This window comes from Magnolia sinica, chromosome 14 (genome assembly GCF_029962835.1).
Source record: "Magnolia sinica isolate HGM2019 chromosome 14, MsV1, whole genome shotgun sequence".
In the NCBI taxonomy this organism is placed as follows: Eukaryota; Viridiplantae; Streptophyta; class Magnoliopsida; order Magnoliales; family Magnoliaceae; genus Magnolia; species Magnolia sinica.
In genome coordinates, this window is record NC_080586.1 from 77,233,257 (window position 1) to 77,260,752 (window position 27,496).

Sequence of the window (27,496 nt, forward strand, 5' to 3'; positions counted from 1 at the left end):
AGTCTTAAGTTGTAAAGGTATTACAGGTAATCTGACTTAAGGGGTTGTTTGGATGGATGTATTTGCTTGTAAAAGCTTTAAAGAATATAAACAAGTTACAGCTTTTAGCAGTAAACTAAAACCTAATAAAAAGCCATATTTCAGATGATAAGTGATGTCTTTATAGCTAAAAAAGCATTATACGCATTAGAATACAATAGTTAATATATACTCATGATATGTGGGGCCCATTGTAATGTGAATAGTATATCCAATCTATCCACCATGTACTTCCCTTGATGCTATCTTGCGGCCCTAAAAAAAACAGTTACGTACATTATCAAATGGACCACACGGGGAAGGATGGGATGTCCACTGTTAAAAACTTTTATATTGCATTTGGGGCCTACTGTGATGAGTGGAAGACATCCAATCTATTTAGTGTATGCATGCTTTAATGCCCTCTTAGAACCAGGGTATCCCAAATCGGTTACGTATCGGCCGTAACGGCCGATACGTAATGGTAACGGTGGGACCCGTTACGGGCCATAACGGCCGTTACAGACCCATAACGGCTGTTACGGGCCCTGAAAAAAAAAAAAACAAAAAACAAAAAACAAAAAAACCTTATCTTTTTCCCTTTCTTTTCTTCTTCTTCTTCTCTTTCTTCTTCTTCTTCTTCTTCTTCTTCTCGAGCAGCTGCAGCTGCGGCTGCTCTGCTTCCTGTTCTTCTTCTTCTTCTTCCTCTCTCTCTCTCGCTCTCTCAATCTCTTCTTCCCCCCTTTCCCTCTTTTTTTCTTTTCTTTCTTTCCCTCTTTTATTCTTTTCGTTTCCCTCTCTCCTTTTTTTTTTTTTTATTTGCAGCGGTGACTGCTGTAGGTACGTGTCACGCAAAGACGAGCGTTGACACTCCTCGAGCTCCGAGTCGTACGAACGGTTCAAAGGAGATCAAAGTTATATGGGCTCCACAGTGATGTATTTATTACATCTACACCGTTCACCTATTTTCAGAGATCATTTTAGAGCACCCGCCAAAAAATAAATTATATCAGGAGATCATGTGGACCACACCAAAAATAGCAGCAGGGATAATGATTTTCACGTTAAATAATTTACAAGGCGCACGGTAACGTTTATTTTCCATCCAATCAAATGATAAGTAGCCCAAGTGGCCCCACCATAGATATATATGTTTTATCCATATCGTCCCTCCATTTTGCCACGTAATTTTAAGTCATGATTCAAAAAATTAGTACTATCCACATCTCAGGTGGACCACACCATAGGAAATAGTGGTTACAGAATACTCACCATTAAAATTTTCCTAAAATCCACTGTAATGTTTATTTTCAATCTAACATATTAATTGGGTCATATTGACGTGGATGAAGGGAAAACACATGCCAGCTTGATCTAAAACTTTTCTAGCCCCCAATAAATTTTTAACGGTAAATGTTTAATTATTATTGTTTCTTACGGTGCAATTCACCCGAGCTTTGGATGTGCCTCATTTTTGGGCTCATGCCCTAAAATTATTTGGCAAAATGGATGGATGGTGTAGATATAACACATTCATCACGGGTGAGGCCCAAAAAACTTTGACACGTGTGCTGCACTTTACATCCAAGTCCCTCCTAATTCAAGCCTTAAAAAATTGTACACGAGACATTCTGGCTGATCCAAAACTCAGGTAAGCCACACCATATAAACTCCTGCCTAAAACCTCCAAAATCACTTGGGGGTCGTTTGGATGCCTGTGAAGTCTTAAGTTGTAAAGGTATTACGGGTAATCTGATTTAAGGGGTTGTTTGGATGGATGTATTTGCTTGTAAAAGCTTTAAAGAATATAAACAAGTTACAGCTTTTAGCAGTAAACTAAAACCTAATAAAAAGCCATGTTTCAGATGATAGGTGATGTCTTTATAGCTAAAAAAGCATTATATGCATTAGAATACAATAGTTAATATATACTCATGATATGTGGGGGCCATTGTAATGTGTATGGTATATCCAATCTATCCACCATGTACTTCCCTTGATGCTATCCTGTGGCCATAAAAAAAAACAGTTATGTACATTATCAAATGGACCACATGGGGAAGGATGGGATGTCCACTGTTAAAAACTTTTATATTGCATTTGGGGCCTACTGTGATGGGTGGAAGACATCCAATCTATTTAGTATATACATGCTTTAATGCTCTTTTAGAACCCCAAAAAAATCAAATCTTACTTATGTGATTTATAGATTTTGGAAGGTTCACCACCCAAGTTCTATGATATGAATACCTTATTCACTGTAAATACTTTATAAGCTAGCCAAACACACAATCTTTCTACCCGTAAACATATTACCACTTACATGCTAAACGGAATAGCATGTAAACCAATTACACCTTAAACCCTTTTCTGGCGTAATGTGTTTACAACTAAAAAAATTATGGGCATCCCAACGACCCCTTATTGGTGTATGCGTTGTGATATGTTGGCACTGTGGGGCCATATTGATGTATGTGTTTTATATCGGCCATATTGATGTATGTGTTTTATATCTGCACCGTTCATTTGTTTTGCCAGCTCATTTTAGGGGAACCCAAAAATGAACTAGATCTGAATATCTGACCACACCACAGAAAACCATGGTGATTGGACCCACCATTAAAACCTTCTTGGAGACAATAAAAGTTGTGGATCAAGCTAATATGTGTTCTCCATTTGTGGTGGATTGGTGTGACCTTATCAACCGGTTGGAAGTAGACCTTGGGAAGATTTCACCGGTGTTATCCCCCACTATTTCTTGTGGAGTGGTCTACTTGAGCTTCAAACCTACTTCAGTTTTGGCTTTATACCTTAAAATGAGCTAGCAAAACAGATGGAGAACTTGGATATGGAACACATACATCACGGTGGGCCCACAGCACCCAACTCATCACAACACCACACTGGGGGTGGGTCTAGCTAGGTGTTACCCTAACTGCGGGCCCACCTTGAAATGTGTGGTACGCCGTTCATCAGTCTTCCACAGCTCATTTTAGGGCAACATAAGAAAAATGAAGCAGATACAAATCTCGAGTGAGCCACACAGTAGAGACTGAATGCTTGGCATTAACTTGTCGCCCACCACACAGTATGCAAGATTCATTCTGACTATTATACGTGAAATCTTACCTTATGTCTAGGGCTAAAAATTTAGGATACTTGTGATTCACCCTAAAGGAAATAATTTGGAGAGAGACATCCAACCTTGATTTTTATAGGACCTACCATGATAATTATATGAAATCCACTCTTCCTATTACATGCCACACCAAAATTTATTTATGAGGCCCAAAAATCAAGCCTATCTTGTTTAGATAGGCTATACTTGAGGGAAACAGTGGGTGAGAGTTTCCCTTTACACGGTTTCCAATCGTGTGGTCCACCAAAATTATGGATGGGGCTGATTTTTACTCCCTGCGCTTTAGTGGTCAAGGTGGATTTCACATACACATTACAGTGGGGCCTAGAAATTATATACATGCGATATATTAACTCAAATTACACTAATTAAGCATCTAACATGTCTCATCGATTGAAGGAGAATGTATTGGAAGTAGATAAACCTTCTCACCAGTAACCAGCATCCCATGACAACTTTCTTGTATTCAAAACCCTTGCAGCTGGCTCTCGCTGGTTCTACCTTGGCTAGATGTAATTTCAAAAGAGCACCCTCTAAGTCTAGACTATCTCAAAGTACCCTAAGGAGGTCTTATAAGTCTAACCTAGGTGTAAATACAGGTAGGCCCTAACTTAAGTCCTACCCTATCTGCACAAGGTACAATTTTGGAAAGAGCACGGACTTGTATGCTACCTTTCTAAACCCAGTCGCTTCACCTAGTCAAGGAATACGGACCACCAAAGACACACTTGCACCACATGACTTGCAACACACCTAACCAAATTGTTAATTCCCAACAGATGTTACGTGGGTGCCTCCAGCAGTTCGATCATGGCCCATAGTATAGATTACCATCAGTTCGAGTGCTCCATGCAATTCAAGCCATCTATCAACAACCTCAACACTGGAAATACCTGAGACCTCATCAGTTGCTAATCTGCAAAAACCCACTTGAATTCTAATGCATCCACAGCAACCTTTTGCCTGACAAAAGCATCTCAAAAATGGTACAAAGAACTCAGGGAGGACATGGTTGCCATCTCAAAATAGCATCAACAGTTCAAACCTATAAATTTCTTCTTTTTATTTTAATGTTTCAAAAGTAAAAATAAAAACAATGTCACCTTGTTACTAAATGCATGATGATGGGTGTCATCATAAGCAATGGAAATTGGGAAATGACAAGCAAGCTATGCTTGTTTGGAGTTTGGACCACAGAAACAATACTGGTAATAATGATGATAATTTTAAAATATCGAAACAACTGGGTTGATATTTGCTTTTTGCTTTTGTCATAGAATGATTTCCTCTTGTACACTCACGTTCAGAGTCTTATTAGGAAGGACAATGCTGTTAACAACGACGACTTCATCTTCTACAGTCACAGATTCACCTGCATTGGGTAAATATTTCAAAGCATTCAGGTAATAAAAGGTGAGCATCGAGTTTTTCTCCCTGAATTCAAGTAGAACAGTAGATCAAAGGGCATAGGAGAGCCGTAGGTAACATACCAAGGATGGTAATTCCTAGTTTTGTGTTGTATTCACCTTCACCCTGTGATTGTTAATGGGAAATTAGGAGGCTTGTCAGTTAAAAAGTGTTCAATGCCACTTCTCCTGGCACACATTACATAATAAGGGCCTAACAGGATCCTTCACATACAGTGTCCATGATTCAATGGTCCAGATCATTGATATGATGTGCCACAATGGATCAGTGATGCCCCAAAAATCTCCCAGATTGGATAAAAGACCAAATCCCTAAAATCTCCCAAATTGAATCAAGGACAAACAAGTCCCTTACAGAAATGTGGTTGAGATGAAAGCACAGTCACAATCCATACACGATGCAAAATAGGACAGACCAAAGGTTTGGGATCCTTCCAATATTACAGATGTTATGGGCACCTCCCATCCATAGTGGCCATCAGATCAATAGTCTGGACCACAGCATGGGTCTCACCCAAATGTAATCCAGAACACCAACTATATTGTTTGGACTGGGAAAAGAAAAGTGTAATGATAATCCCATGATGGATTCCATGAGCACTATCGAAACATGGATTCCCCTTGATTCCCATTTTGGGGGGTCTTGTAACAAGTAGGATCTGTTTCAATGTAGGGCCCAACTTTTGATGATCCAAAACATTTGCTATGATAGGCCAAATCTTGAATGGGAGGCATATGGAGATCTCCCAGATTGGAAGATCATAACCTTTTGATTTTTGTCTTCTCCATTGTATTTTGGCCATTACTATCTTTTTCTCTCAAATGTGTATTTATTGCAGGACAAAATATCAAACAGTAGCTGTCTTTCATCTTTGAATCTGGGAGGCTTGCAGGTCATCCACCCTCCATAGTAAGGACCACAGTATCATCAGTGTGGATCCTTGAACCATGGCCCCACATGCACTAGTCTTACTGATTAGTAAACAATGCATTTGCTACTAAGCAGAACCATATAATTCCTCATAAGATATCTGCACCACATTTTAGGTTTATGTTTGTGTTTGAGGAATGATACAAGGCATACAAGGAGCACACCTATGTGTTATATTGCTTGCATAACAATTATTCCACTAGAATATTTCCTAGACATGAATGGGGGCAATTTGATCTTCAAACTACATAGAGAATGAAGGCCATGATTTTCACAAGACAAGACGTTTTCTCCAGTGATAGAAGACTTGCCTGAACACGTGACCATTTTCCAATAGATGATTTCCATCCAACAATTGCATTTATAACAACTCCATTTTCCTGTCAAAAAGTTAACCACATTCAACATAAGCTCATGTAGAAATGCTCATGCGCTTCATATCCTAAATTAGTAGTGCACCTGGATTTCAACATCATCAAGAATGATGCAACTAATGAGCCTTACACCAGCTCCTATACGAGCATTTGCGGAAATTGACACATTGGGCCCAATCTGTTCAAGAAGAGCACAGGCAGGCAGATCAGTTCAATTAAATAAGAAAAGACAGAAGTATTTTAACCTTGAACCTCATTGACAAAGGTTTTTTATAATCCCACATGCTAGTACATGCTGCTCAGCCAAATAAGCAAGGTATAATAGGACAACTTTTTAATTTCAGATATTTATATGCATGTTAGTGCAACACACTGCATGTATGTAATTAACTAATTATATAAAATACAACAAATCCATTAAACTAAAACAACAATTTTCACATGCAGCCAGATTAATTGAATTTCCAAACTATATACCAATTTACCTTCGCCGTTGCATGCACTTTTGCAGATGGATGAACATAAACATCACCAATTATTGTAGCATTCTTGGTACCGTCCCCACTAGCAAGAAAATGGGGAGAAGTGAGCCGGAATTGAGAGAGATACAGGGCAGAACATTTCAAAGACATCCTGCAAGTTATAAAAAATGTAAAATGGTTATGTCATGGCAAAAAAATGAACAAGCACACGCACGCGGAGGAAGGGAGGGAGGGAGAGAGAGGTTTGATCATATAGTGTCAACGCTAACATAACTTACTGTAGTGTTGAGCAAAATGGGGCCCATCATGATATGTGCATGACATTCACTCCAACCATTAAAAGTGCCTTCCCATGTTTGGTGTGGAACTCAAAAACCAGGCCTGAGTTTTGGGCTCCCAGCATGAACACGAGGGGGTGCACATGGACTGAATGAATGTCGTACACAAATAACAATGGGGCCGACACAGCTCAACAATACTATAAGTTACAGTACTGATAATGCCATGGAATCATTCCCCATGGGTGGGTGGGGGCCTCACCATAATTTGTGCAGACGTCCACTAAAACCATCAGCCAAGCCCTCCATGTAGGGCCCTGAGCCCAAACATCAGGTGAATCCATGATTCAGGTGGGCCAAACCACCAGTGCTCACCCTTGATTTTGTGTGTGGTCCACCATGTTGTGCATATGCCATCCAATCCATTCATATGAAATATGGCAAGCATCCCACCTGGAAGATGGGATACCACAAAAGCCAGGCTATTGTGAAATGCAGGTGGGGCCTAACACGTTAATGGTGGGGTGTCCCCTTCAACTGTTATTACTTGTGAGGCCCATCTGAGTTTTGGGCTGGGCTGATTTTTGGGCCCCTGGCCAAACACAAGGGGGCATGCCTGACAAGGTATTGAATATTGGTTATCAGCCATTATGTAACTGTATTGATCACCCTCAGTGCACAATACAGGGTTGAACTGGGGTACGCTAGAAAAGGGCCGCAATGGACCATTTTGGCATCGTTATGCACAGGAGTGAACCAGGATACCATTAAAAAAAAAAAAAAAAACCATAACAGCACTGCTACGACAAGTCTGTAACAATGTGTCAGTGTTGCAGCTATAAGAGCTCATTTCATGTCATTTCTTCCACTTTTTCACATATTTCTCCCAAACTCAAGAAAAGTTGTTGGAGATCATATTTGACTACACTAGTGTCTAAAAACAAGATTGAAAGAGGATATTTGAGTGTGAATCAAAGGTTTGAAGCTATTTTGGTCCATTTTGGAAAAGAAAATTTTGGTAAACCACCACCTTTTTTTTCCTTCTTTGGGTTAGACTTAAACATGATAGGCCCTGATCCACCAAATCCTACTTGACTCAAGAAAATCAAGGCTTGTTGGAAAACGAATAGTAATTGTGTACTATTGATGCAGGGACATGTGAAGACCTAACCCTAAATGCATGTATAATCAGGATAAAGAATATTCAAATAAATACACCAATTAACTAACCGTTTCCAATCAAAGGGATTAGGTAAATCTCACAACGAAGATGAGGTTATTCCGTCAGGATCATACCCCTTAGCATAAGATCACGTAAACAGTAAAAAGGGAGGACCTCGGGATATGAGGACATCCCAGATCTAGCATAAGTCAGTCCATGATTAAGCTTGAATTTGATTCTACTGACTAACCATCCCTCTTTTCCGTTTGAACTAGAAAGGGGATATCCAGAGAGGAACGATATGGGTGAAGGATGAGGAGTTCGAGATGAAGAAGGTATAGGTCCTTTTGTTGTCGAAAGAAAAGGAGGATGATACTTACCTTTTCCTGCACCTCGAAGATCTTAAAAAGAGAGAAACCTGAAATCGAGGTGGAATCTTCAACACCCAAGGGTCAATCTCTTGAATAAAGAAAAGAGACGAATTTCTATTCATTTAATAATAATGAAAATAGGGTTTCTCACAACATATACGTAAGCTATGGAAAAAAAATAAAAATAAAAAAAGTAAAAGTGCACTAAAGCCCCTGAAAACAAGAAAATAACAAAAAAAAAAAGGCCTTAAACTAAAACATCTATGTAGTAGGGTGTGAAATCTGACCCATGTAGCTATGGTCAGGGTGCGATCATGCCACTCCTGCACACGTATCGCGTCAGAAAATGGGTCCGATGGACCCAACGTCCATCTACATCAACTCCTCCGCTCCGGTACTCTGCTGGCGACGCCTCCTCCTTTGGTACACTCTAAATGGTGCACTACTGATGTCTGCATCAACTATTCATCAGATTTTTTTTCTCCCCTAATTTCTTTAGGGAAGTTGTTAATCTGGCTTAGAAAGAACACTTGCGGGATAAATCCCATGGATTTCACAAATTTTGGGCCATGTTCTGGTCCAAAGAGCACCCAAAACCAGCCGATACGAGCCATTACGGCCCTTTCTCTTAAGGTACCCCAGTTCACCCCTGTATCACGTAACGTGGCTGACCAATACAATTACATAAGGGTCAACACAGCTGTACATAACCGATATTCAAAACCTTAATAGTGGATCCCACATTCAGCTAGTTGCATAGTTAGTTGTGTATGAGAGAGAGAGAGAGAGAGAGAGCTAGCCCACCCTGGTGTCTTGATCTGTTCCCAAAATTCCAAGGTTTCATATGTATATAGCTGCTTCTTCCCAGCAAGAGGTGACAGGATATCTTGATCTAGCCTTACGAAATCTGTAGGAAGGGTCCTGGTGAAGGAATTTGATCAGCGTGGAAGGTTAGATGCAGCATGGCTTATCTCATGGTAGGGTTTGGCATAATAACTTGGCTTCTGTTGCATAAACATATTTTCAGGAAAACATAATGGAAGGTGTTATTTATTTATTTATTTTCCTTTTGTTTTTGATAAGTATGGAAGGCGTTATTTCCATTAGTGATTTGATGATACATTGAAGTAAACTAAAGAATGACTTAACCATGTTCACAAATGTAAAAGCATGATCCTCGTAGAAAGCTATGTTATCAAAATTCTCAATATCTATGCGAAAAAAAATCAGAAAATCAGCTAAGAGGCCTTTAGCATAACAAGGATGACCATTCACTGAGAGTCTTGGCAATGGATAACAGAACAACATACCAGATGGATAACCACACAGATCACACAAAGGCAGCAATCCCTGTGACACCATGCCTTTGCTCAACCCATTATTCCAAAATTGAATCCATAAATTTTAAATGCATATTCACCTAGGATTAACCCATCGTATGTCATATGCATTTTGACCTTACAGCTTAGTTAGAAGCTGCACATGCTGCAAACTTGCAGTGACAAGGCTGCAGGCTCATCCAAGCTTACAAACCAACAAAGAAACAATCAAAGAAAAAAGAAACATTGAATTAATTTGGTTTTGTAGACGTGAATAACAGATGATCCTCTTTTTTTTTCTTTTACTTTTTTGCATGAATAGTAGATATGATCCTAGTGGACATGCGAATAAGAGATGATCCTGGTGGTTCACATAATCCTACTGTTGCATGAAATTAAATACCAAGATTCCAAAGAAGGACCCATGTACATGGGTCAACAAGACCATTACAAAGATAGGCTTTAGATATTTTATGATTAGTTTCAATGAATCAGGGACCAAATGATAAATTACTGAATAAACAGTCTTCCATCTGCTTCCATATCGAATATATGCAGGACGTACATTCCAAAGTGTATAAACTTCTTCTTCTTTTTTGAAAGAGAATGTATATCCAAATTCTAGCCACTTCACCAAAACTCAAAAAAGAATGAAGTGGAACATAATAATGGTTAATGATTATTTTCTAATCTGGTACCACTGCTTTTGCACAACAGAAAGATCAGTGTCAATTTTACACTATTTGTTGCACCAAGAAACTCAAGAGGCGAAATAGTATTAAGTTCCGTTTAACATCAACAAATTTTTTCTTTCTTTCTTTACTCGAGGAATTCTCTTGGTAAACATGTTCACTTTAGTTTTGTTTTTAGTGTTAGAATGACCATTTCTCAACACTCTTTTATGTGGAGATCGTAGTATTGAAGGAACCTTCAATTACTTGTTTTGGTTCAAATGTATGTTGGTTGGTTTTAAGAAACATATTAAGGAATGCATAAAACAATAGGCAAATGTGATGCTTAGCATAATTTTTAAAGGCATGGATTTTGCCCCAAGTTGTTTACAGCCCTCCACATTTCAGGAGAGCATCCAGCCTTGAAAATCTTGTAGCATCCACTAGGCAACTCCCTAATTAAAAATACTTTTATTAAAACTAAATTAAGAAAAAGAAAAACTTCTTGTATCTAGAAGAAACTTCCACAAATTCACCCTTATCTCACTCATGACACCTCTAATTGTGGGGCTGCAAAGAAACCATCAAAAGTAAGTTTCCAACAACCATGCAGTCCACTTTGCCCCTTCTAAAATTTTCATTTACATTAATATGATGTGATTATAAAAGGCAGTCACTTCAGCAGTGGATTACAGAGTAGTATCATCAAATGAAAGAACTCAAAATATTTAATATTTCTGACCATGCTAATACAATCAGAAAAAAGAATTACCCATTGCATGAAATGTATGTAGTAATTTGTTATTACTAGTGTTAATCATGATTATTATTGGAACTTAAAGTTTACACTGTGCAAAGGCCATACTTTGTTGCTGATTGGAGGGCTTCAAAGCTGGATACACGTCGCAAGTTAGCTGCACATATCCAAGTACAGTTTAGACATGTACAAGTCTTGACTATCATGTCATCATGAATGCCAATGTTTAAAAACTTGGTACGTATTTCTAGTGAAGTGAGCTGAGTATCAGAAGATGTGTCAACTAATACAAGTTTGATCATGAAGACAACGCAATTCATATATAAAGTAGCAAATAGCTGGAACTAAAGCAATGTTGTCATAGAAGAATTAACCTCGAGGTGGTACAGGAATCGAATACTGGGCTATTATGCAATGAATCACATAAAACACTATATTGGGGGAACTAAATTCCAACAAGGTCACCTAAAAATTCCAACAAAGTTTCCTTCCAAGACAGCACATTAACACTGGAAAGAGATTATTTATCTCTTGGGAGTTTGAGGCTAGTGACCATGCATTAGATTCTAACAGGTGAATGGATTGGATTGCACACGCCAGTCTTGACCACTTATGTCAGACTTCCCCTCACATTTTGTAAGCCCAAGAAGCACTTCTAGATCCTATCAGAGCAGGAAAAAAAAAAACGCTAACTAGCATTGGAAGTCCAACCCCTTCTTATTTATCTAAGTAATGTCCCAGATTACATAAAATATTCTTAGAAGTTGGAACCGAGGACAAAAGAGGAAAAACAATAGGAAAATAAGAGACACTTCATGGTCCAAAGAGAGAAGGCCCACAGTCCACAAAAAATCCAGAAATACATGTCTACACTCCCCCTCAAGCTAAGGCATAGATATCAATCATGAGCTTACCAAGAATATCAATGGTAAGAGTTTTTATGAAGATATCCACTAGTTAATCAATAAACGAAACAAAGGGAGTGAAAATAATGCCAACGGCAACTTTCTCATGAATAAAGTGACAATCAACTTTAAGGTGTTTTGTCTACTCATGAAAAATAGAATTAGAAGATATGTGAATTGCAACTTGATTGTCACAATACATAAGCACAAAGATCTTCATGCCCACAAGGGGGCGGAACCCATGGATTTGGGGCCCACGAGGAGGGTTCGGCCGAGGACCTAACCCATGGATTTGGGGCCTAGGCTATAAGATAAATGGATTCATTCATCATGCTATATCAGTTCAAGCTTTTAGAGTAAGTAGTTAATTATCCTACATCAAATTGGTATTAGAGTGGGAAGTCTTGTGTTCGAGACTCCTCACCGGGGGTGATTAATGCAGGGGCATTTTCACACCGAGCTCGAGTGGGGTGGCCTGTGGGATGCAAGGGCACACTTGGGGTGGGCAGCCTGCGGAACCCATGTGATTTGGGGCCCACGAGGAGGGTTCGGCCCAGGACCTAATCCATGGATCTGGGGCTTGAACTATAAGATAAAGGGATTAATTCTCCATGCTATATTAGTTCGAGCTTTAAGAGCAAGTGGTTCATTGTCCTGCATCGAAATCTCAATTCAACAACAAAACTTTTTAACTATAAAATTTCACATGCAGTATTCGTCATAACACAATACTCAGCCTCAACACTAGATCATGCAACAATTGTCTGCCTTTTAGTTTTCCAGGCAACAAAATTACCTTAAAAAATACAGTATCCAATCATAAAGCGTCAATCATCTGGTTAAAAAATACAATCCAAATGGTCCAACTAAGTATCCCAAATGCATCTTCCTAGTGTAGGGCCTTCAAAGATGCATGATCATACATGTGGAGTCTTCAACAGGCTAGACACTCGAATTGGGCCCACGGAGCCCCATGTATGCATCACCTAGCTATAAAGAAACGAGAGCTCTCCTCCTCCTCTGGTATACTCTAACCGGTACCCAGATGTCCTCATCATTTATGCTATTTAGTACGCTACATAGCACTACGGCCATTGTTGTCAAATGCGATCACGAGTGCGCATACCATGGATCAGAACACATATGCCATAATGGAAAATGCGATCATAGCAAGTATGCCATGGCATACTTTAATATGCGACCAATATGCGATCGCATACTGCATATTTACCAACATTCAATTTATTATTTTTTTCAATTTAGGGGGCATTTTTGTCTATAAATAGGCACTCATATTCCCTCCATTTTCACTATTCTTTACTCCAAAGCTCTAAATCTCTCACTCTCTCCCTTACTCTAATCTCTCTACAACTATTTCAAGTGTGTATATTTTTTATAGTTTGTAACTTGTGCTTGTTTTTTGTAAATTATATTTGTAAACTAAGTTGTAACCTGTGAGTAGTTTCAAGTTATCCATTTATTAATAAAATTTCTATTTTCAAAATTTTTAGTAATTAATTCTCTCTTAATGTAGCTTGCTGATTGTTTTGTTAAAAATTATGTAAATATAATATAAGTAATTAAATATATATAACTTAATGAAACACTCAAACTACAATAAAAAAAGTAAAATAACCCAATTCAATCATGTGTACTAATTAGGCAAGTTTTTCCTAAAAAATTTTCAATTTTTCAATTTTTTCCCTTTTTTTCAAAATTTTTATTTAAAAAAAAATAAAAATAAAAAAAATGCAATTGCATATGTTGTTCGCATGCGATGGCATATATGATTAGACAACATTGGTTATTGCTACCGCTACACTACGAACGCTATTTGAAACACTAATCAAGATTATTGTGATAGTTAAACAAGATGCAACGTCCTGGAGAAGACTTAGCATAAGATGCTACAAACTGCCTCAAGGTAACTGGATCGAGGATCATGCATGCACTACCAAACCAAACTCACTGCATGAGATAGATAGTGACGAGTAATAGTCAAATATACCAATCAACCAACCAAACGTCGGTACATGCAAAGATCATTAGGATAATCCTTACATCAAACCAAAGCTTCTTATAACCTCTAATGGGAACCAATAGGTTTGACACCAAAATTACCAATTGACATAAATAATCGCGGGCATATTTTCATTGAGACAAAACGATGCCCTTCTTAGAATGAGAGACTTTAATTCCAAGAAAATATTTTAGTGAACCCAAATCTTTGATGTCAAAAACATTACTCATGTAGAATTTCAACTTAGAAATCGCACTAGCACCATCACATGTAATAATGATATCATCCACACGCACACTCACAATAATGATAAGAGTTGTACACACTGTAACAAACAAGGAATGGTTAGAGTGAATGTGAATATATCCAATATGAATTTTAGGGCCCCGCTAAATTTCTCAAACCACGCTCAAGGAGCTTGCTTCAAAATCATATATGGCATTCTTAAGAGGACATACTTTTCTTTCTCCCCCCTTTCTATCAAAACCATGAGAAAGCATATAAATCTCCTTGATCAAATCACCATTCAAATAGACATTCTTAATATCTAATTGGTGTGGTAGCCAATTCAAATTAGCAACAAGAGAAATTATCATCCATACTGAATTCATCTTAGCAACGGGAACAAAAGTCTCAAAATAATCCTCACCATATTTTTTTAAAAGATTATAATCATCACCATATACCTCTATAAATCCTTTAGGTACGAGACGAGCTTTATATCATGTTATACTACTATCAAGGTTATACTTGAGAGCATACACCCATCGATAACCCACATGATTCTTCCTAACTAGTAAATTAATCATCTCCCATGTATGATTCCTCTCAAGGCAGCCATCTCCTCCTCCATAGTTTGTCGTCACAAGGGACCCCAAAGTCCAATGAGGCCACTTGGTAATAGGTAAATCATTTGACCATTGATCTAGTCCAAATACACTATCAGACCAACTGGACACTTGAAACGGTCTAAATAAGCAATTCATACAACTGAATGATTTAGATATTTGATTTGAACGTTAAAGTTTCTCCAATCAATTGGCCAAGATCATGCCTAGTCAAGGCCTGATATGTGTTCTGACGATTGGATCTTCAATTGGCCAATTTGAGTGGCCTGGATGTATTACTTCACCTCCCCATAAAAATCTCTTTGACTTTTCCAGACACTTCGCAATGTTAACAAGCATCTTTTTTTTTCCTGAATGGCACTTTAACAAGGATCTTAAACAGCCCACATAATAAGGGGAAGGTTGGGATGGTTGGTTTCTTGTTTCTTTCAAGGGCGATGCAATCAGACAATGGAACTTAACATCTTTTCCAAGAAAGGACCCGCTGATCAAATCTTTCTATTTGGGATCCCACATGTTTAGCCTCTTAATTAGAGCCACTAATGGAAGACCCAAATACTTCACTGGGAAAGGCTTAGGGCCTGTTTGTTAACACTGAATTTTTGTACTTAACGCGGAATTTGGAAAATGTTCCATGCTTAGTGGTGTTTGTTAACGCAGAAGAAAGAAAGCGCTCCACCATTTTATGTTGAAATTTTTCCGTGATGGGAGTCTGGCTTAATGGGGAATGAAGAATGCGCTCTGTGATTATTATTTTTTTAATCCAAAATTGTCCTTTGCGAGAGAGATTTTCTCCCTTGCGTTGTACACCTCCCAACTTTTAACATGGGGCACTTCTCTGAGCCCACCATGATGTATGTGTTTCATCCATTTTTAAAGATCATTTTATGAGTTGATACCAAAAATGAGAGGAGTATAAATCTCAAGTGGACCACACCACAGGAAAACAATAGTGATTGGATATCCACCATTAAAATTCTCCTAAGGCTCAATGTACTGTTTATTTGACATCCAATCTGTTGATTATGTCATATAGACCCAAATGAATGGAAAAAACAAAGATCAGCTTGATCCAAAACTTTTATGGCCCTCAAAAAGTTTTTTATAGTCAACGTTCATTCAACATTGTTTTCCTGTAATGTGGTCCACTTGAGATTGGGATATACCTCACTTTTGGTCTCATACCATAAAATGATCTAGAAACATAGATGGACGGCATGGATGAAACACATACATCATGGTGGGGCCTGCATAGCACCGACCACCGGCCATCGGCTAGTGGCAGGAGAGTAGCCAATCCATTTCCGCAGACGATGATTGGATACTGACAGGTTGAGTAGCGAGACTAGCTACTAAAGTGATGTCACCAAGTTCTGTAGGCCCCATCATGATGTATGTTTTGTATCCACGCCGTCCATCCATTTAGAAAGATAATTTAGGTATAGATGCAAAGAATGAGTCAAATCCAAAGCTCCAGTGGACCTCATCACAGAAAACAGTGGGGAGAGTGACACCAAACATTAAAAACTTAAATAGGCCACAAAAGTTTTTGATCAAGCTGATATTTGTTTTTTCCCTTCTTTCATGTCTGTGTTAACCTGTGAACAGGTTGGATTTCAAATAAAAATCATGGTGAGCCTTAGTAAGGTTTCAACGGTAGGCATCAATCTCCCCACTGTTTTTTTGTGGTGAAGTCAACTACATATTTGGATATGCCTCATTCTTTAACTAATGCCCTAAAATTATATCTCCAAATAGATGGACGGTGTAGATAAAGCACATACATCATAGTGGGGCCCGCATACATCATAGTGGGCCCACATCACTTGGTGACGTCACTTCGGTAGCGAATCATGCTACTCAACCTGTCAATAGCTAATCCGCGTCCTACTTGGACGGAAGCAGATTGGCTTGTGTACCACACACCAGCTATATAGCTGGTGTATTAACGTAAGCAAGTTTTGTGGGTGCCATCATGAGGTATGTGTTATATCCAAACCATCCATCCATTTGGTGAGCTCGTCTTAAAGGCTTAAGTAGAAAAATAAGATAGATCTAAAGATCAAGTGGACCACACTGCAAAAAGTAGTGAGGGATTGAACATCTACCATTGAAACCCTTCTAGGGGTCACAGAAGTTTCCGATCAATATGAAATTTGTTTTTCCTCTTCATCCATGCATTTTTTTACCTTATTAACAAATTGGATGGAAAATAAACATTATGATGAGCCTACGAATTTTTTAACGGTGAAAATCATTATCCTTGCTACTTTTTTTGGTGCGGTCGATTTGAGCTTTGTATATGATTCATTTTTTGTCTAATGCTCTAAAATGATATCGAAAAATGGATGAACGGTGTGGATATAATAAATACATCATTGTGGGGCCCATGTAACTTTGATCTCCTTTGAACCATTTGTACAACTCGGAGCTCGAGGAGCATCGACGCTCGTCTTCGCACTACACGTATCTACACCAGCTATATAGCTGGTGTGTGGTACACCAGCCAATCCGCTTCCGTCCAAGTAGTACCCAGACACGGATTTCCTGCAAAAGGCTTTCGCAGGAACTTCTTGCGCAATGATGTTGGGTGGGGTCCACCGAGATGTTCTTGAGAAATCCAACCCGTCCATCCATTTTGTGAGGTCATTTAAGGACATGTGATTAAAATTGAAGTTTATCAAATACTTAAGTGTGTCATACAAGAGGAAACAGTGGGCATTCAGTGAGCATCGTTGAAGCATTTTTATGGCCATAAAAATTTTGTATCAAACTATATTTAGGTGTTTTCACTTCATCCAATTGGGAATGACCTTATAAACGGTTTGGATAGCATATAAACATCAAGGTGGAGCCTAAGAAGGTTTCAACTGTATGAACTTTTTTTCCTAATTTTCCCTCTTGTGTGACCCATTTGAGTTTTGTATCCACCACATTTTTTGTTGAACGTCCTAAAATGAGCTCGAAAATGGATAGACGGAATGGATTTCTCACATACATTCCAGTGGACCCCACCCAACATCCTTGCACAGGAACTTCTTGGGAAAAGGCTTTCGCAGGAAATCTACGTCTGTAGTACCTAATCGGACGGGGATTTTAGGCTTTCAAAGTTCCTGCGCTGGGAACCATTGTGGGGCCCACCATGATGTTTTTGATAAATCCACGACGTCCATCCATTTTTTGAGCTCATTGTAGGATAAAAGTCGAAAAATAAGCCGGATCCAAGACGCAAGTGGGCTGCAATAAAGGAAAAGGTGGGTAGGGAAATTCCTACAGTTGAAACCTCCCTAAGGTCGACAGTGATGCTTACATGCCATCCATACCATTCATAATGGGATGAACTGAAAACAAATATACTAGCCTGATTCAAAACTTTTGTGGCCCCACGAATATCTCAATTGTGGACATTCAATTCTCACATTTTCGGCCCAATTGAGTATTGGATCCGGCTCATTTTAGGCCTCTTCTCCTAAAATGAACTCAAAAAACGGATGGACATGGAGGATTTATCAAAAACATCATGGTGGGCCCCACATAGGTTCCCATTGCAGAAACTTCCTGCGAAAGCCTTTCCTAGGAAATCTGCGTCCTACCCAATCCGCATGCGTCTGGATGCACCCGAGGTGCACCATTGTCTCACCAGTTCTGTTGGCCGTATTTGAAGGTTTTGTTGATATTGGTGCTCAAGCCTACACGACACATAGTGACAATCTTCCCGCTAAGAGTCATTGAGGGCCTTAATAATGATATTTTAGTTTTCTATTAAGTATTTTAGTTTATTTGAATTATATATAATGATTTTATTTTCATTTAATAAAAAATAATTTCTTTATAATGTAAAACATTTCCAAACGGGAGATAGTAGCAAATGTGTCAAATTAACATATTTCAGACATTTCAGATGTTTGTTAACAAACAAGTTGTTTCAAATTCAGTACTTAATTTTCAGACTTCAGCCATAATTATCAAACAAGTTTTTCAACTTCAGATTTCAGATTCAGGCTTCAGATTTCAGGATTCAAGCTTCAGATTTCAGATTCAGTCTTTAGACTTCAGATTTAACAAATGGGGCCTTACCCTTGTAGCCCATAAACACTGATGACCCCCGTTCAAAGGAGTATCAATGAGCTTCGTATCATTCACAAAATCAGGGATCTTTTCGTACTCATCGTTAAGAGTGCATCTGAGATCCTAACCAACCATTTCTTTTTTAGTCTCTCAACCAATTAACTCCTTTTGAAAATCACCAAATCACTCGGGTTAAAATATTCGAAGACTACTATTGAACTGCCCCACTGCAGCTGGATCAACTGCGTACTTCAGAAGAGAGTTTCAAGCTGTAGACTTACTTTGTCTTGCAAATGATCAATATCAAAGGTATATCGTGTGAAATTCTTAGATGCTACAGATCATTTTCAAAGTTCTCCACTAAAATATCCATTCCATGTACGAAGGAAATAGTAAGTGGCAGATCATTAAAGTCGGATGAACCTTTCTCTATCAAAACAAGAAAATTTTCAACAAATATAGTAGCCTCATACTCTGTTTCCTTAAAGCAATCAAAATTGGCCTGAAATTACCAACCTCTGTCTTTCCGCTGTGTAGAAACATCATGGATAGCAGTGAAAATATCTGGTGTGAATATGTAAACACCACAGTTTATTCGATCGCTTACCTGAGCAAGAGAACAACAAAAGAACACACACGATGCAGTTAACTAATCAGGGAGTAAAACGCAACTATCTAGAACTACAATACCAATTAGGGCATGGATATGAAAAGCAGTAGCTAACCCTACAGGTTTTCATATAGGTTAGAAAATCCACGCAATCCTCAGGTTTAATACGTACAAAGGTTTCGGGTTTTTCTGTGTAATGCAACAGTTCGTTGGTGATTGGATCAGCCACCAATTCGCCAAACTGATTGGCTGATTCAGCTGATACCTGCAATGGATGAAACAAGTTAGGAGGATTTGTTCATAACAAAGAAATGGACAAGCAAAAAAAAAAAAAAAAAACACTTCTCATTAGAGCAAATCCACCTTGATCACTAAGATTGTTCCCATCCCGCCATATCTTTTATGAGCCACTGAAACCATTAAGAGCATGAAGTCAGCAAGCGAAAGATGCATGAGAAAACAACAATTTTGTCATAGGAGCAAAATTATTGTTGCTTTAATATTTCCACACTAAATAAAATTAAACTGCAGAAATCAACATAAGAACATAAAAAATAACAAGAGGAAATGAAAACAATGTTTTAGGATCATGAAGGATGTCCAATTACATAAACTAGAGAAATTGCTTACCAAGCATATCTGGCAGCGGAAAACTGCAGCAAACATCACAATTCAGCAAAAAGATATGTGACTGCAAGGCCCATAAACAGAGAGACAATAAATATATAATAATTGGAATTGAGAAAAAAAGTGATTTGATTAAAACATGAAGATTGAAGACCCCATAACACGTTTCACAGAAAATTAGAAATAACAGAATAGCAAGACAGAACTGTAGCAAATCAGACAACTGTTTGCCATAACAAACAAATCAGGAAATACACAATGATCAGCCCAAATTGCTAGTGTTTTCATTTGGGCCAGCATCCCCTATTGGTGGAGCCGACCACTGAATGATCTAGACAGGAAATCCGGAGATCCCCATCACAGATGGACGATTTAGCAAAAAACTACCCCCACTGGTCATCCAAGTATCAGCCTGCATCTGGATGCTTAAAAATAAAAAATAGTAATAATGCCAATTCTTCCTATGCAACAAGAAAAAGTTGACCAGTTAGATGGCTGCCACCGTCCAATGAAGAAGTTTAGTCCACCACAGAGCTACAGTAGGGGCTGAAATAAAATAATAGCCAGCATCACTGAACAGTGACAAGCCGAAGAAAGAACTCAATTTGGGCCAAGCATTGTATAATACCTCTTAACAAACAAATTCATGGAAAAGGAAAACAAGGAAGTGATGATAGCAACCGGACTGTCTTCCATGATCCGATCTCTGAAATTGTAAAGGCCACCTGCTGATCCATGTGGTTTGTCTTCTCTCAGGTATCTAGAACAGCAAAAGCAACCAGAGCGCGAAAGATAAGCTTGCAGAATCTGAGAAGAAAACCTGATGTAACAATGTATGAGCAACCAAAGATCGAGAACTGGATTAAGTTACCGGACAGGGACCCTCAGCTCATTTGAGATTGAAGAAACATAGAGAGCAAACTCACGCTCCTCATAGAAGCCAACGAGATAGATTTGCGCCAAGTTAGGAATCTATAAGAATCTCAATTATGAACATTTATTTAGAAAAAATAAAATTAAATAAACAAAGAAATTACAGAAAATGTCATTTCTTGTTAGGCCCAGGAAGTAAACAGGTTGGGCCCACCTTTTTGTTCATCCAGACCATTCATATGGTATGCAGATCTGGCAGTGTGAGCTTTTTTCGCTATTATTGCCGGTCCGCTATTATTGCCAGTCTCAAGCCCAAATAAAGGAAGATGGCCGTGTCAAGTTGGTGGCTAACATAAAACTTGTCATAACCTTCTCATGAATCCAAACACAACATTTCAAGCTCACACTATGGTGTTCAATGCAAGCAATGTGTTGCAGCAACACCCAGTGCAGTGAGAAATGTGCAGGGTGTCGCTAGGTTGCCCCTGCAAGCAAAGCACTGCACCGCGATCAGGTGCAATGAATAGGTACGTGTTGGCAAGAACATCCGCTGGAAGCAACACACTGCAATGGAAACCAGTTGAGGTAAAAAAGGTAGGCAAGGGTTCCTCCATTTTGGACCAGTAGGGGTAAAGAAGAAATCCAATAGGAATATGATTTGTCTTACCACATGGATGCAGAAACTTTGACAGGTAAGAGTATGTTATTAAGAGATATGATGAAGTAAAGGAGAGTTAACATAGCTTGCATACAAGAGCCAAAGTGGAAAGGGGCAAAAGCTAAGGAAATAATGGATATGAGCTTTGGTACGCATGAAAAGACAACAGAAATGGAGCAGGGATGGTGGTAGAAAAAGATTTAAGGATAGAATTAATGGATATAAACTTTGGTATGCATGAAAAGACAGCAAAAGAAATAAAGCAGGGATGGTAGTAAACAAAAATTTAAGGATAAAGTTGGCAGATGTAAAGAGGGTAGGCAATAAGCTTTTATCAATAAAGCATGTGGTGGGAGAGGAAATAATCAATGTCATTAGTGCATATGCGCCAAAAGTGGGACTAAAGGAGAGAATTAAAAGACAATTTTCTAAGGACAAATGAATTGATAAAATAAACTCCAAATGTAAAAAAGATATCTACAAAATGGGACTTGTTGGTCATGAGAGAAAAGATAATGGAATATATGAAAGGGTAAATGGAGAATATGGTTTTGGGAATAGAAATGAGAATGTAAATGATATCCTTAAATTTGCTATGGCATTCAATCTTTGCAGTAACAAACACATACTTTAAAAATAAGAGAAGTGGAACGTTGAAGAGTGAGTTAATTTTATGTGGAATGAGATGGCTGAGTGCATTAAGAAAGTTGCAAAAGAAGTTTTAGAAGTATTGAGAGGAAAAGGCAATGTTATAATAATGGGGTCCAAAAATAAATGACAAGGTCCAAGATGCCATTAGCAAGAGACAATCATTATACAAGGCATGGCAATGGACTAGAAACAGGAAAATTTTAGAAGAATCTAAAAGTGCCAAAAAGAATGCTAAAATGTGGTAAGGCTAAACTTAAGGCATATGATGATTTGTACAATGGATAGGGAATAAGAGAAGATGAGGCAAAGATGTCTTTAAACTTGCAAAAATGAGGAGGAAGTGTAAGGACCTAGGTCACGTTGGATGAACTACACGTGATGACCCCGAGGGTGTTGATTAAGGACAATGGGATCAATAAAAAGTGAAGTTATTTCCAGAACTTGTTAAAAGGTGACCACTCCTAGAGCTTAAGGATGGAACGAATCATAAACTCAAATGAGGACCGAAATCATAGATACTTTTAGGCCTGGGATATCTGAAATGAAATGAGCTCTAAGAAGGATGAAGGTAGGAAAGGCCTGAGAACCGGTTGTTAAGAGGTCTGAAACTTCATAGGAGATATCGGCTTATTTTGGTTGAATAAGTTGTTCAACAAGAATGAATAAAATGTCAAATGGGTGGAGGTAAAACAACACAGTACCCATTTACAAGAATAAAATGGGACAGATAGAACTGCACTAACTATAATGGGATTAAACCTGTGTCATGTTATGGAACTTTGGGAGAGAGTGATCGGACAAAGACTAAGGAATGAGACAGAGGTATTAAAAACTAAATTCGATTATGCCAAGGCAGTCAATCATTGAGGTAATTTTTATACTTAGTTAATGGAGAAGTATAGAGAAAGGAGAAAGGATTTGCACAATCTTTATTGGCTTAGCAAGAATATGATAGGGTTTGTAGAGAAAATCCAATGGGTGTTGGGAAATAAAGGAATGCCAAAAGGATATATTACATGGTTAAGACACATAGGATGGGGTAGTAACTAGTAACTAATGCGAGGACCACAAGGGGGAGGATAAGTAGTTTCCCATTACAAATTGCCTACACCAGGGATCGGCCTTGAGTTTGTATCTTTTTTCCAATGGTTATGGATGAGTTACCTAAGAATTTACAGGACGAGGTGTCATTGTGTATGTCACTTTCAGATGACATAGTTCTAATGGATGAGATTAGTGGGGGGGGGTTAATGCAGGACAATTAACCACTTACTCTAAAAGCTTGAACTGATAGAGCATGGCAAATCAATCCATTTATCTCATACCCTAGGCCCCACATCCCATGGGTTAGGTCCTCAGCCGAACCCCCCTCGTGGGCCCCACATTACATGGGTTCAGCCTGACACAAGCCACCCGCCTCACACGGGCCGCCCACCCCGAGTGTGCCCCTGCATCCCACATGCCACCCCACTCGAGCCCGGTGTGAAAAATATCCCCGCATTAATCACCCCAAATGAGGAGTCTCGAACAGAAGACCTCTCACTCTAATACCACTTTGATGCAGGACAACTAATCACTTGTTTTAAAAGCTCAAATTAATAGAGCGTGGCGAATCAATCCCTTTATCTCATAGCCGAGGCCCCACATCCCATGGGTTAGGTCCTCGGCCAAACCCCCCCTCCCCCCCACATCACATGGGTTCCGCTTCACACGGGCCACCCACCCAGAGTGTGCCCCTACATCCCACAAGCCAGCCCACTCAAGCCCGGTGTGAAAATGCCCCTACATTAAGAATGCAAAGCTAGAATTGTGTAGGGATGCTTTAGAATTTAAACATTTTAAAATTAGTTAGATAAAGCAATTTTAGCAACACTAGGAGTGGAAAAGATGAATAGTTGAGATTTATAGCCAAGAAGTAGTCAAAAATGACCATTTCAAAGCAATTTTAGCAACACTACAAGTGGAAAAGAAGAAAATTTGAGATTTATAGACAAGAAGTAGTCTAAAATGACCATTTCAAAGCAATTTTAGAAACACTGAGTGGAAAAGAAGAATAGTTGAGATTTATAGACAAGTAGTAGTCCAAAATGACCATTTCCTGGTTCTTATATCTTAGGTTGATAACGCTTGAGAAAGAAGAGATTGAGAAGGGTATTGCTCATAGAATAAGAGCCAAGTGGATGAAGTGAATAGATATACCTCTAGAGTTTTATGTGATTGGCGGCACATACCAATAAAATTGAAGGAGAGATTTTATATGACATAAGACTAGCCAAGCTTTATGGGCCAATGAAATTGAAGGAGAGATTTTATATGACATAAGACTAGCCAAGCTTTATGGGCCAATGAAATTGAAGGAGAGAATTTATATGACATAAGACTAGCTAGTAGCCATGCTTTATGGGATGGAACATTGGGTGTTCAACGAACAACATGTTCATAAAGTAAGTGCAGTTGGCATAAGGATGTTGAGATGGATGAGTAGCAAGTCAAGAAAATAAAATTAGTAATGAACACAATGCCTTTTATTTTATGATATGAGGATCTTTTTCCATCATCCGTAGCTATAAGGGGTAAATCATTTATCCTAAGGTATAGAAATCTTTTTCCATCATCCATAGTTTATATACATTGTTTTATTTCAATCAACCCATCATCATTCAATTCTCAAACCTGTAACAAACACATGTTTTTTTAAGTCGTCATTTATTACTAGTTTTGTTAATGGGTCTACTATCATTTCTTTATGTTGTATAAATTTTAACATTATTTTATTCTTTGGTAATACATTATATATGTATTAAAAAAAAAAAAAATTGTATTTCTATGTGTCTTCCTTTTAATCTCATCACTTCATTTTTAATGGTAGTTACTACAGTTTGATTGTTACAAAATTTCAATTGGTTGGTCAGGGATTTCCTTTAATTTAGATTTGTTATGAATCATTTAATTCAAATAGCTGCAGCAGTTGTTGTTTGTACCACAGGCGACATATTCTACCTCCATAGTTTATCTAGCTACACAACCTTGTTTCTTACTACATCAAGATACAGCTCTACCTCCTAAGGTGAATATGAATGATGTAGCGGATTTTCTATTATCTATGTCTCTAGCAGAGTCAACATTAGCATAGTCTATCGCCAACAGATAATCCTTCTAATAACTCAATTTGTAATTTTTAGTTCCTTAAATATATCTTATCATGCGTTTAGTCGCTAACCAATGAGCAATTTCTGGATTGCTTTGATATCTAATCTACTAACTAATTATGTTACAAAACTTGGGTCAGGTCTGGTACGTAATATCGCATACATTATACTTTTTACAACCCGAGCACAAGATGTATCCTTAATTTTATTTTTCTCTATATCGTTTGTAAGTGTAATATTTTTAGATAATTTTATTACTTTTATATATAAGAGAGTATATAGATTTATGATTATTCATTTTGAATTTCTTTAAGACATTCTCAAGGTGTGATTTTTGAGATACGTTTAACTTCATACTTTCTTTATCTCTAGTTATTTGAATTCCCAACACATAAAAAGTCCTCCCATGTCTTTCATTTCAAAATAAGTTTAAAGCCAGTCTTTTATTTCAATAATTTTATCTAGATCATTACATATTAATAAAATATCATCTACATACAATGATAGGATAACAAAGGAACTCCCACTATCTAATGAATACACACAATTTACATATATGTTTGGGACAAAATCATATTTAATGACAACATTGTGAAAAGTTTGGAACTATTATCTAGATAATTATTTCAGGCCATACAAAGATTTATTTAATTGATATACATTTTCTTCTCGTCCTTTTTTTGTGTATCCTTCAGGTTGAATCGTGTATGTATCTTCTTTCAAGTTTCCATTAGGAAAGGTTATTTTAACATCCATTTGATGTATTTCTAAATTGAGATGGCCAACTATTGCCATTAATACTTTAATAGATATGAATCTAGCTACAGGGAAATATTTTCATCATAGTCTATCGTTCCTGTTGCCTGTAACCTTTAGCCACTAATCTAAATTTGTATTTTTCTATGATTCAATCAAGTTTTGATTTCTTCTTTAATACCCATTTGCACCCTATAGCTTCTCTATCCATTGGTAATTCTACTACTTCTCATACTTTGTTTTTAACAATCGATTATATTTCATCTATAGCTTTTTGTCATTTTATCGCATCTTTAGAGTTCAATTGTTCTTTATAATTAATAGGATCATGTTCAAATAGTTCTTCACTATTTAAGGCATAAAAATCTTTTATATATGATGGTGGATTCTTTTCTCATAATGTTCTGGTTATAACATCCTCCATAGATTGAGGTGGTACTACAATTTCTTCTTGAATTATGTTTTCTTTATCTTTGGGAATTTCAAACAACTCTATCATTTCGTTTTGAACATTGGAGTCTTAAGTTTTCTTAAATGGAGTAGAAGAACCGTCTGGATCAAATAAAGGTGGGATCACATTCACTGCTGCTAGCCAAGCAAGAAATGCTGCCTCCAAATGAAAACCCAATATATAGATTGCACCTACTCTTTTGCAAGCCGAGATGGGATGATGAACCATGGGTTGCCCTGCCAAAGGGAAGAGTGGCTTTGGAATATTCAAGGACAAAGGTCGAAAACGAGTTCCTACAGAAATCAAATCCAGAAGAATCAGGAAGATGTAAATTTGTTGATCTCAATACCAACAAAATAAATTACTTTAAGATTTGGAATAAAAAGAAACAGGAAAATTATTCAAAAAAAATACCTTTAGTGGGTCCACCCACCATGATGACGGCGACGACTCTGTCTTCCATCGAGGAGTCGTCGAAATGGAAAGGATCTGATCTTCCTCCAAATAAATCTCTTTTTTCTACTTGAGGGGTCGTTTGGATGCCTGTAAGTTCTGTAAGTAGGAAGTGACACTTACAGGTGGTGTTTGGGGTAAGAAATCCACCTGCAAGTCACTTAACTGCCAGAGAACTTCGTGGGGCTGGGGGTGAGAATTCACTTCTCTGAAGTGACATACAGGCCAACGTTCTAATTTTTCAAATAGAAGGGAAGAGAGGGAAACGCACCTTTGTGCTCTCTTGAACTGTGACCGATCGAGGGTACGTCCCACCAGATGGACGGTGCAGAGAGAGGCGTATGTGGGTTTGGAGAATGAGTATCCGGCAATTTCAAGAGAAGGAGAAGGGTTTCTTGCAGGAAGAAGCTGGGATTCTGACTACTTTCCCCAACTTCCTTCGGATCTGATATTCCCACCAGAAGGAGTGGAAATGTCAAGGATCTGATCTTCCTCCAG

General features: G+C 38.1%; 1 protein-coding gene across 2 annotated transcripts; it reads right to left on the bottom strand.

Moving 5' to 3' along the window:
* Positions 1-4,312: 4,312 nt before the first annotated feature.
* LOC131226289 (uncharacterized) lies at positions 4,313-27,496 on the bottom strand. Of its 2 annotated transcripts, XM_058222095.1 has the most exons (16): positions 27,338-27,495; positions 26,960-27,014; positions 26,741-26,838; positions 20,879-20,979; positions 20,689-20,767; positions 20,011-20,071; positions 19,744-19,790; positions 19,553-19,645; positions 19,287-19,377; positions 11,038-11,086; positions 8,987-9,103; positions 6,375-6,522; positions 5,975-6,067; positions 5,827-5,895; positions 4,648-4,690; positions 4,313-4,529 (listed from the first exon to the last, which is right to left on the bottom strand). In XM_058222095.1, the coding sequence occupies exons 2-16, from the start codon at positions 27,006-27,008 to the stop codon at positions 4,429-4,431; spliced, it is 1,239 nt and encodes a 412-aa protein (XP_058078078.1). In that variant the 5' UTR covers positions 27,009-27,014; positions 27,338-27,495; the 3' UTR covers positions 4,313-4,428. The 2 variants fall into 2 exon arrangements, with proteins under 2 accessions (XP_058078078.1, XP_058078079.1); XM_058222096.1 differs by lacking the exon at positions 8,987-9,103 and having other exon boundaries at positions 27,338-27,496.